General features: G+C 43.6%; 1 protein-coding gene across 3 annotated transcripts in view; it reads right to left on the reverse strand.

Moving 5' to 3' along the window:
- LOC103626686 (calcium-transporting ATPase 5, plasma membrane-type) overlaps positions 1-9,068 on the reverse strand; it is a 57,293-nt gene extending 48,225 nt beyond the window's left edge. Inside the window, exons 1-2 of one of the 3 annotated variants that reach the window (XM_020538441.3) lie at positions 8,853-9,068; positions 1,513-1,733 (exon numbers count right to left, since the gene is read on the reverse strand). In XM_020538441.3, the coding sequence (XP_020394030.1) occupies positions 1,513-1,686 (174 nt within the window). In that variant the 5' untranslated portion in view covers positions 1,687-1,733; positions 8,853-9,068. Of the gene's footprint in view, positions 1-1,512; positions 1,734-1,846; positions 2,359-8,852 lie in introns of those variants that run through there. The other 2 variants (XM_008647081.4, XM_008647082.4) reach the window with 2 other exon arrangements.
- Positions 9,069-12,354: the final 3,286 nt, after the last annotated feature.

Genomic DNA, 12,354 nt, shown 5'->3' on the forward strand with positions numbered 1-12,354 from the left:
GTGTGATGTCGGCCTCCATAGGGAGGTTTCTATCTTGTAACCCAGGTCTTCTTACACCTTTCTTTTCTTCTTGAATATATATAAAAAGCGCAGCTCCCCTGCGCTTCCGAGAAAAAAAAACATGGTGGATTTGAAGCACTGGAATTCAGGCCAAGGACATTACAGCAATTTTCTTCATGGATGAACACCATGAATATCAAATGCTTCATCCAGAGAAAACTCCGTTTCTTCAGAAGGAATGCTAATGTCAATTTGGCAAGCCCTGGTGTACAGGTGGACTTCTATCTGGCTCACATAGCATAAAAGATGTTAACAAATGAAACCAACTAGCTAACCCTGAAGTTGTTTCATGTCTTGAAGGCAATTCAATCATTTGTTTTAGAAACTAGTATGATAAATTGCATCTTTCTTTCAAAGGAGGACGTATTATAGATGGTGAATGGTCATAGGTGGATTTTGTTGTGTAAACTGTCAACTCCTACAGTTTCTTATTGTATTCAATCAAATATATGTGAGATGGTTTTGTCGTGTCATCTCTATGGTTTCTCTGCCCAGATTGTATCCATTCTAAAACCTTTGATTTTTACCTGAATGAAATGCACTAGGGTCCTTAAACATTTTATAGATTCCAACTTAGGCCCATAAATAAACTTTATGTATCGAAAATTAAAGGACCCAGAGCCTGAGAGTCTATGGACCTAGTTGAGAATTTGAGAAAAGTTAGGGACCCTAGTGCATTTTACTCTTTATCTTGGTATTAACAAGAAGCAATGTTGTATTTACTTCTTGGTATCAAATCCACCGAATAGACTAATCCAATATACAAACAAAAAGGGCGTCACCAAATTCAGACTTGACAGTCCTTGCTATTAGTTTACAACACATGCTCTTGGACCAAAGGATGCTATGAGGGCTGCGAATTTGAAGTATCTCATCAGGAAACAAAAACAATAGTACAGCATCTGGCAATAGCCAGAGAAAGCAAAATATTAGACTTACAGGTGGTAGTTCATCTCACTAATTTTTCTTTTGGGTAATCACAAAAAAAGATTTGGGTTGGGTGATGAACTGATTTGGAATGAGCAGTTAGTGTTTACAGCATTCAGCGGTACTAACAATAATGTCCTAAACAATACTCCCTCCGTCCCAAAATATATTTAGAGCCCTCTTTTTTTCTATCCACGTCCATTTGAATGATAATGAACGTAGACATATACGAACTGCATATTTTAAGTAATGAATGTAAAACGAATAATATTTTGGGGCCAGAGGAGTAATTCACTAAATCAGACATCAACACATACATTAATGATTCTAATAATTGTCAAAATTCCGCATCATACCAATACCAATATTTAGTAACGTGGACAAAAGTAAACCACATTACCCACCACCACCCAGAATTACAGAAAGCGGCTACAACAAAGCAGGCACTCAAGTGAGCGTAGGAGAAGGCAGAGGGCACAGCACAGCGAATTCAAATTGCGGCCGGGAATGGGGTCAGGTACTCACCCTCCAGCGCCGCAGCCGCTCGACGGGGGCGCGCTTGGCGGGGATGTCGAATGGGTCAGCGTCGGGCCCACGCACGTCGATGCCCAGCACGTCGGCGCAGTCGTCGTCGTCGATCTCGTCGCGCCGCCGCTGGTACCGCCCGGGCGACGCCTCGGGCGCCTGCCCCCCTGCCATCGCCGCGCCGCTTGCTCAGGAGAGATGACACCGCGCCCCTCCCCGATCTGCAGCCACATTCCGCACCAGCACATCAGTCAGTCAGCAAACCACGAATTCCGAGAGCCCCAGCAGCGAGCGGGAGCGTCCACGCGTGACGACTGGGCAGTACGGCAGCCACCTCGGGGCGGGCGGGCGGGCCGACGGACGGACGGACGCGCGCGCGGTGAAAGCTACAGGGCTCCGGCGACGCGGCGGGTGGCGTGGCGGGAAGGCGAGGGGACTGGAGGGGAGGTGGGGTAGTGGCCTAGTGGTAGTGGGGGAGAAGACGTGCGGCGGAGGAAACGAAGCGGGCGGGGGACCAAATCGGGCGCTTGTCTCGCTCGCTTTCCCGTTTCCGCGTTGCTTCCTCGCTCGCTCCCTCCCCTGCTTTTTTTTCGCGCTTCACGCTCCCGGATCCTCGCTCGCTCGCGCGCTTCTCTTTTCCTTTTGATGCGGTGCTTTAAACGCGCTCGAGTCGAGATCACCGCGGGGAGGCGCGGTTTGGGTGACAGATCGGTTTCCTTTCGAGAGTGTTTCGGCGGGCGCGGACGCCGGGAGAGAGAAGAGGCGAGCGAGAAACGGAGAAAGGAAGCCGGAGAGGGAGACGGGGCCCGCCCGCCCAGGAACCACGCGCTGGCGCTGGCACTTGTGAGGGTGGCGACTAGAGTGAGAGACGCTCGAGTCCAGTCGCGGTCGTGGGTGACCTCACTGCACCGGCGGACCGGCCCCTCGGCCCTCGCCCAGTCGCCCTCTCTATACGTGCACGAGCCCCCGCGGACGCAAGTCGCACAACCGAATCACTAGCTAGCGGCCTAGCGCGGGGGCAGCGTGGAGTACGTTTTGACTCGCACGCGTACGCGTTCGCGCATGGTGCAGCGTGGAACGGACGTTGCTGTCGTGCGTGGTGTGGCCGGAGGCGATTGGGCGGTTTGAACCGGCAGTGGAGTCTGTATGTCACGCCTCTTTGCATGGCTTGACTTGATGGTGATATAAAGGCCATGCATGTATTTGTCTTTGCCAGGCCGATAGTGCCATTTAAAAAAGAAAAAAGAAAAGAACAGTCGCCTTTTTCCGTTTCATCTTATGGCATCACGTGGCTAACCAACCCGTGTTTTTGTATTTACTTGCATATAGCTCATAATAATGCTACAATCTCATAAAAGATAGGAGAAAGGTCAGCAACGGCGATAGTGACGACGCGAGTGAGGGGAGGACGAGGTTGGGGTTGGCAGGGTCGGGGGAGAGAGGCAGGGATGATGGATAGTCCAAACAATATTGTCCATTGGATTTTATTGAATAGGGGATAGATGATTATTCTACGATCTAAGTCGCGTGGTTTGTAAAGTTTAAACTAGTAGATCATATAGTGTTACAGTTACACTGAGGAAGTAGATTGGATGGCGGATCGACCCAACGCGCGTGCACATCACGTGATGCATAGGGTAGATGCCTCTTCCACGGCCACTGTTATCATGAAATGCATCTTCCAACTGGACATGCAAATTAGTTATGCATTTTGTATATCCTTGTTGAGGAGATGCAAAAAAAAGGAACAATTGGATCTATACCATTAAAAGATTCAAACTTTAGATATATACCATGGACCCCACATGTCATTGACTCATGTGGACCCACATGTAAGTGAGATAGTAATGGTATGGATCCAGAGTGGTGATCTTTTAATGGTATGGATCCAAATTTCCCAAAAAAAAGCCTAACCTATCTCCACGATGCATCTCACTCGGCACACAGTGAAGCCACATGCGTTTTGTTAGAAGCATTAAATGTGAAGTAATTTTGCCTAGTGTGTGCCTAAATGCATGTCCCGGTTAGATACGCCTCCCTTTTGCTGCCTAGTGTGTGCCTAAATGCATATCTCGGTTGGATACACCTCCCTTTTGCGTCGCCACTAGGGATGGCAATGGGTCAGGTTCGGATCAGGTATGGTAAATATCCGCCCGCGACAATACCCGCGGGTATTACTCATACCCGCCCGCGACTATACCCGCGGGTAGAATTTTATATCCGTGCCCGTACCCATCGGGTATTGGGCGGGTATCGGATACCCGCGGGTATAATTACACTGCACGGGCAGCCAGGGACGCCGGACGCAGGGCCCGCGTTCTACGGTGTTGGGCGGGCTGGGCACTGCCGCACTCGCCTGGATCTCGCTCCTCGGCTCCTCGCTGGCAGAGTGGCGGTGGCGGCCAGGTGGCTAGGGCAGGGACCGCGACAGTAGTAGGACGGCCAAGCGGAACTGCGTGAAGTTGGCGAGGATGAGCGAATTGTTGGGCGCAGTGGCGACGGCCTGCTCGTATCTCTGCTGCGTAAGCGTGTGCTCGGCATGGTCCTCGGTCTCCAGCTCAGCCTCCACCGGCGCGACGAGGCCTTTCAGCACGTCCAGCTCCTCGACGCGCGCTGGCCTACATCTTGGAGGCCTCCGCGAGCATCATTTCCCAGATGGCCTCCTCCGTCGTGTTCTGCTTTCTGGCGGCTGGTGGTTGTGAGTTCGTGCGTGACTGCGTAAGATGAGAGAGAGACTAGGGTTTGGTTCCTGGGTGATTGAATAAATGATATTGGGCCGGCCGGTTTCTGGTGGGCTGAAAATGAAAACTAAAAATTTCGGATATCCACCAAGACCCGCGTTTAAAATATTAAACCCGTACCCAACCCGATTTTATCACGGGTCGGGTTTGGGTGAGACCCGCAGGTTAAATTTCGTACCTGTACCCGAAACCGACGGGTCGGATATCCGTGGATACCCGAACCCGTGGGTAAAATTGTCATCCCTAGTCGCCACGTAACATTGTAGCAACACGCAACAGGACCACTTTGTCTCCCATTTTGCTTGTGTGCGTTGGTGTCGATCTAATAGGTTGCAAGTGATGTTATTGCTTCCTCTTAAGTTGATTGAGTGGCATATGGAGATGGAGAAAACAAAATGTGCATTTTTACAATTTCATTTTTATTTTTTGTGGTGCAAGTGATGATATTGCTTCCTTTTATGTTGTTAATGTATACAGATGATAAATTTGAACTAGAGACAAGACATTGGGTTTTTTTCTAAAAAACATCAACTCCATCCATGACACTATCTTTCTGTAGAGAAATTTATGTTTAGGATATGACTATGATTTATCTCCTCCATTCCAAATTACAATACATTAAACTTTTTGTAAGAGTTAAAACATCTTAAGTTTAACTAAAATTATAGAAAAAATACAAAAATTCACGACATCGAATAGATAAACTACGATGATATAATCAATGAAGAAATCAATACTACTTGTTAAGTATCATAAAAATTATTATTTTATTATTATATAAATTTGGTCAAAATTTAAGATGATTTGGCTCTTCAATGAAATTAAAATGACTTCTAATTTAGGGCGGCGGAGGGAGTAAAACTTATCAAATATTATTTCCCATGCTTTGTCCATTTGTGTGTGGCATTTTTACTACAACCCTGTAATAATTTTGGTCTATACCTAATATATGCCCCTTGATTTTTTTTAAATCCTAACTCTTTCTAGATTATATTATAAAAGTTATGCCTAAATAGTGCAGGTTGCACGTGTCCAAAGTTATATTATAATATATTCCTGGCGCAAAACAAATGAAATAAGCAGTTTTAGAAAACTACTGTGATATTTTCAAATATTGTAGTGTTATATATATAATAGTGTTTGACAAGCTAGCTAAAATTTCTATTTTTAAAATTAAAGTATTGTAAATATTGTAGTTGTTTTAAGGCATTCTAAATTTATATTTATACCCTAATTTTCAAAACTTTAGTATTTTAAACGTGATACTGCAATAACTAAAATATACTATAATATTTTAAAAAATATGGTTTTCAAAATCTTTGTTCCCAAACAGGACCTAAGCTGCATATTTGCAAATAGAACACTGGGTTTCAGATGTTCAGACTTCAGAGTGTAACATACCAGTCCAGCCAGCAAAACATGTACTTGCCCTGCAAACTACCTGACAACCATACCATTCCTAGATCAGCGTTCATCGTGCTTCGACGCGAGAAAACTGACCCGAGCCAATACTTTAACCGAAGAGTGCATAGAAAGACTCACCACAAGCCGTGAGCCCGTGAGAGACCGTCAAACGGTCAAAGAGTAAGTGATGATATAGGCCCTGTTTAGCACAGCTTATTTTCAGCTTCTTCACAAATTTAAGCTGAAGTTCTGCCAAACAGGCAGCTTCTGCAGCAGCTTATCAGTTCAGCTGCTTCTCAAAATGAACTAAAAGCAGCCAACAAGCAGAAGCTGCTTTTTACCAGCTTATCAGATAAGCTGCTTTTTCAACAAGCAGCAGCTGTCCCAAACAGGACCATAGTATTAACCTTGACTGTCAAAGGCTAAAATATAGCGCGTCATGGAGACAGGGAGTTTATATGGAAGCGCCAATTTTGAAGCTTACAAAATACTACTATCACAGAGCGAAACATTTTTTTTCTAAAAATATTTTGTTCCCTCCACTCAGAATCAAAGTTTTCTATCTGTTCCAACTTCACGCGCTCTTTTTTTTCTATACTCGCACGCGGGCGTCGCCGATATGAGATTTCATCCTCCTCTTTCCGTTGGACACTGTTGAAGCAATAGGCTACTTTGTTAATTTGTTTGTCCTAATAAAAACAAACTCGGCCCAACTCCAGCCCACAGAGCTTAGGCCGGCTAGTTGGTATAGGTCATATTACTATATTTCTCTGCTCTAAAAAGAATATTTCATCTTAGTCAGTAGTCACCGAAATGTTATACTATATTCAACGATTCTCCACGGTCACAACTACTCTATATATAACATATACCAACTATCATATATTATATCATATTTTTACCTCACTTTCCTATCTCCTATGCATATGCAACTGCATCGGTCCCATACTGGACCCACATCTGTCTTAGTTAGCGTAGGTGAGAGAGTGCGCTGGATTTGGGGTCGATGGAGTCGGAGAGAGAGAGAGAGAGTAGAGTAGGGTGTAAGGTAAATCAGTGCAGCCTCTACTTTACGGTAAAATTTTAGGGGAGCTTTTTCAGCTCCCCACTACAGACAGCCTTAGCTCGAATCATCATGTTGATTGGGGTACAGTTATGGACCAAACCTCATCAGCGGGTCTGAATTGAATCAGGCCTGATCTATCCTGCCCAACAAGGCAACAACCCTCAAAATGATCCCAAACAAAAATCCATCAAAACCATGTTCATGTCCCCAATCTCTATCTCTACTACCGTAATATAGTAGTTTCTCCCTTTGTACGTCGTTCGCCTCTCCCATGTGCACATGCGAAAAATAATTTCTCCTCATGCAACTGCGAAAATCCAAAAAATACGCTACCACTAGGGTTTAAACACAAGTCACAAGGAACAAACTACCGTCTCCTAACCACTGCACCACTTTGTTGGTTTGTGTTATATAAAAGATATGTACTATAAATATACACATTAATAATTTAAAATAAAAATCGTGTTGGACCGGGACAACATTACAGGCCGATAAGACAACCCAAGCATAGCACGAACCCACTTTAAATCATATTGAACCAGACTGTGGCACTATTAAATGAGTTGTGTCTTATGCTAGCCCGCGAGGCATAGCTTATTTGGTCATCTGTCCAATACCTCCTCCCTCATTGTTCCTGATCTTGCGAGCATAAAAAAGCGAGATAAAAAACTTCATCTTGTCTAACCCCACGCCTCATACTTCGTCATTCGCACTCAACTAGTCTATGAGTTTGTATCGTGTTTGAATAACTATCTCATTTTAAAATGTCTGCCGATATGATATATAGAAACCATAGCGATGCATGCGCAACTAACTAGTAGAGTAATATTATTGGTGATTATCAATATTAGTCACCAATACATCAACCCTAATAATGCTTACATGTGGGAACCTACATGTTGGTACCTTTTTCAACCCGTCTTCTCCATTTTTCTAGCCTTCTGCAACCTTCTCATCTACGACAGCCTCCTTCCTGGCCTCGTCACATCCACGTCGGCCCTAGCCCTAGCCTTGGGCACTGATTAGGTGGTTTTGGCCCCACGACGTGCCATGCCATCTTTGACTGTAGAGACCAGTCGATCACATCCTCGTGCCATTTGTCATGGTCTTTGATGAAGGAGGCCTCGAGAAGCACCCTCCACGCGTGTTTTTGCTCTTGCGATATTGAAGAGGAGGATGTTGGTGGTGTCCTTGCTCGTCAACGACTTCTGTTCTAAAACCATGTGACGAAACTGACGTCGCTTTCGAGATGTGCTCGTCGAAGTTGATGTGAACTAAACCTTACATAGGCAAGAAGTCGTAGTCGTTGTATGACCCGCTCTATTTAGTAGATATAACTCTCCATTTAATTGGGGAGAAGGGCATTTTTGGGGGAATAAAGAGGCTATTAGGGATCTGCTATAGTAAGAAAATAGTCATATGTCGCTTAATATAATAATTTTAGGGGGTTATGGAGTCTTAGATCGTCTCTAGTGGTATCCTCTATATTCGTCCATAATAATTTTTTAAAAAAGATTAAGTCCTTCATTTCTTGTTTATCTTTAATAATATTATCTATATCTTATCCATGAAAGACCTAAATTAAAGACGTATTTTTGCTTTAGATTTTTATAATTATGTATCTGTCGTACCCTAAAATATTTAAATATATTTTAGTTTTGTTTAATCTGTTATCTAAAATATAAAAATATATAGAATAGAGAAGATAATCTCTCTATATAACATAAAAGAGTGTCCACCATATTCAGACGACGTTTTAGAGAGTACAGTATTGTGGAATTCAGACTTACCGGAGCTGCTCGAGATGCTCTCAGTAGTCAGTCCTTGAGTATTTTGTCTACTTTTACTGTGAAACAGTCTGAACTCTGAAAGGCCAAGCTGACCCCAGTACTAGCCGGGTCGCTTTGTGATTGGATCTGCGGCGTCAGCTATGGATGCCTAATCCTCTAGGTCAAGCAAGAATCCCTGGTGCATAAAAGTGAACTACAGAGCGAAAGCAGAACTACTGAAAAGAAAAGCTAAGAAACGAATCAACCCTGGCCGGGTCACCGTCGTCGCTACGACGCTACCGGCGCCGACGCTGCTACTGGGTCTCGGCCACAGGCCGGGGAAGGAACACTTTTACATACCTCGCGGCGGCGACGGCGGCCGGATGGATCGAGAAGAAACGGCCCGATGCTAGCTGCTCTTCTCGCTCGTCGGAGTAGCACGCTAGTTTGCACGGGACGACGGCCGGACGTACAGCAGCTATAGTTTTATAGGCTCTGTGTTGTACTTATGCCGAGGAAGCTTTAGCTTGTTTTGCCTGAAGCCCTCTCGTGTGGATTTTTGGTTCGTGTGTGAGTGCTACTGGTCTCGCGTTGCTGTGGTTTTTATCCGGTTGGGGCTTTGATTAGATCTATTGTCGAACATTAATCAGTCATACCTTTTCATTTATATAAGACACCGTTTGTTTCGTTGGAATTGAATTCTATTTTAATAATTATAATTTAGACAAAACTAATTAAGTTTATATATTTATATATGTAATATATTTATATATTATTCTAAATCATACTAGAGATAGTGTTATATATTATATTTATGTTATAGCGAATCAAGTAGAAGAGTGTGTTATAAGTTGTGCATAGGAAAAACAACATGTAAATCTATAGAATCAATTTTCATCTCTCATCCCATAAATTTGAGATAAACTTATATGATAATTTTGGAAAGTGGTGGAATGTCAAATTCCAAAAAATAGTCTATTTCATTAGTAAGATTTTAATTCCTCAAAATGAAAGGAAACAAACAGGAGATAAGAGATTTGTATCCATTATAAGTCGATTCCATACAAATTCTGTTCATGCGTGTACCGTCCGATTATAGGACCGAACCGTGGACATGACATAAACTGTGCTCAACACAAATCAACTGAACGCGGATTTGGGTTTTTGATGGTGCTACATGAATATATGTCGATCTTACTACTGTGCGTGTCATGATGCTACAGCACCGGCGCACACATGCAACGGCATTCGTCTGCTTTACAGCCATTGGATTCCGATATGACATGCAGTGCAGGAATTCTGGAACTATGGAAGTTTCAAGTGAGTTGCCCGTTGTACTGGAACTTTGGTGCCTGTCGTTGCATGATGCACGCATGCATGGTCAGCATCGGTAACGAAGGTGTATGATAGGCTGATGGCTGTATACATGTTCAAACGGACAACACGGTAAGAACGAACTAGCTAGTCGTGTACGTGTTGTGCTGTTTGTCGTATTTAATATAAGGTCCTTTTAGAACTTATAGAGCTAATAATTACTCCCTCAATTTCCTATATTAAAGTCACGATTGTATATGCTAAGTTAAATGTTTTCAACTATAATCATTAATAAACAATATTCATAAATATTGACTTAATAAAAATGAAACTATTAAATTTATATTAAAACTGTTGGCGTGTCCAGTACAGCTGGTCAATATAGATCAGATTGGGTTTAACCCAACTATCGTCTCTTTAATCGGGCTCTTGATCGGGAGGGCCCACACTAACCTCGGTTGGAGCCCCCAGACATACGACGCTATAAATATAGGACTAAGTGATCGTAGGAAAAACTAACTCTAGTACCTCACCCCAAAACCCTAGTCTCTAGAGACCCCATCGCCTAGGCGTCGGAGTGACTGGAAACACTACAACCCACAACAGCTCAGATTTGATGCATGCTGGTTCTCGGCAGGGCAACGATATGAAGACGGCAACTGCGACAACTCTCTAACAACAACAAGAAAGGTGTGTTTCCCTATTCCTCTCAGTAGATCAGATCTACTCGTCATCGAGGTTTTCCTTTCAGTCACGGATTGGTATTCTAGGGACTTAGAAGTCGATCCTAAGCACCATAGAATCTAACAATGGTATCAGAGCCATTCTAAGACCCCTAGATCTCTTAATCCGCATCGGTTTTATGAGATCACAGAAAGGTCTCTGATCAATGTGATTTAACTCATTTTTAATCATGTTCATCACCCGAGAACAGACAGATTAGAACTAGAAAGAATAGATAGAGAGAATTTTAGATCTCTCAGGTTAGGGTTTAACCTAACCCTAAATCTAGGGTTTTGACCACTAGAATAGACACGAGGTCTCGGCCATGAACCCGTGATTCATTCACGGTCTAGGGTTAGGGTTTGAATACCTAAACCCAATTCAAAAAAATCAAGTCAGAGATCGTACTCAAGGACTTTGGATCTATGAATTCGTAGCCAAGAAATAAATAAAAAAGGGAAACCCCATCAAGGTTAGGGTTTAGAAACCCTAGTTGGATCTTCCCATCAAGAGAACCGGTCGGTTCATGTGCACAGAGACACTTCTCGAGCACTCGTGTGCACAAAGATAGCACACATGCATTCGGGTTGGCAGATAAAAAAACAATGAAAGAACAAAAGAACAGCTGTCACACCCGGATTTTTGGGCACCAAGATCCGGGAGCGAACATAATCACCAGGTGTGCTGGGACCAAGTCTCACACATATGATGAATCATGGCACATGATCGAATGCCACATCTTTACTACATAATAGGAGTTCTATACAAAATAAATAAATAATTACATTATAAGGAGACAACGGTCCAGCAACCCAAAGTTGACTGGGAGACAACAGCCTAGATCTCTCACGAACACATCGCAGCATCCTCCATGCGCCTCATCCTGGGGTACCTGTTCTTGACCTGTGGGGGGTGTGAGACAACAAGAGTGAGCTCACATACGTTCATCGCTCAACAAGTTGTGGGGAATAATGTGAATGAACTCGCCAAAGGTGGGAGTTTATGTGAAGTGTAAGGCTTACCAAAGAGGATGGTTAGAGCTGAGCATTGCTTTTAAAGTTGGTCAAAATTTTATTAGCAATTACTAAGTATAAGTAAATACCAACCCAATTAAGCAGTAGAACAAAAGTAACAACATCACATGCGATGCAATGCATATGACAAATTGAATTTAGTTCCATATATTAATCATGTGAGGGTCCGAGCTGCTCATGACCGTGAGCACGGCTAGTATACCAATTTTACACTCTGCAGAGGTTGCACATCTTTACCCACAAGTCATGTTACCCATCTGTCAAGGGATCGCGACTTCCCATACACCTCTACCGAGGAGGCGAGGCAGGGTAACACTACGAGGCCTTTACAAAGTTCCACTAGCTTCAGAAAACCCGCTACAGTTTATAGGAAGCTCCAATGCAGGGTTCTTGCCTGACCGCCATCGCAGCAAAATCAACCAAGGACCTCCCTACACTAACCACTCCCCTACTGCCCTTGCCCCTTTCGGGTAAGGTAGTCCTCCACTAGCTTTTCTAATTAATCAGCCAAGGGCGTCCATAAACCCTTGTGGTAGCACTGTTTTCCCGGCTGGTCGCTCCATGTTCCAATTAACATAATGATCTTATCATGAACAGTGATAATAAACAGATAATAAAAGTATAATCGTGAACAATGTATCTACATACCCAAAACCACATAAAGCACTAGCAAGTACTACCCAAAAAATTTAGTGATAAACAAGGTATAAAGATAGACAAACTAGGGTAACCTATTGGGTCCCATCAAATTTAACCTATGCAGATCATTATGATTAATCAGAACATGGCTG

The sequence above is a fragment of the Zea mays genome, chromosome 5 (genome assembly GCF_902167145.1).
Source record: "Zea mays cultivar B73 chromosome 5, Zm-B73-REFERENCE-NAM-5.0, whole genome shotgun sequence".
Taxonomy (NCBI): Eukaryota; Viridiplantae; Streptophyta; class Magnoliopsida; order Poales; family Poaceae; genus Zea; species Zea mays.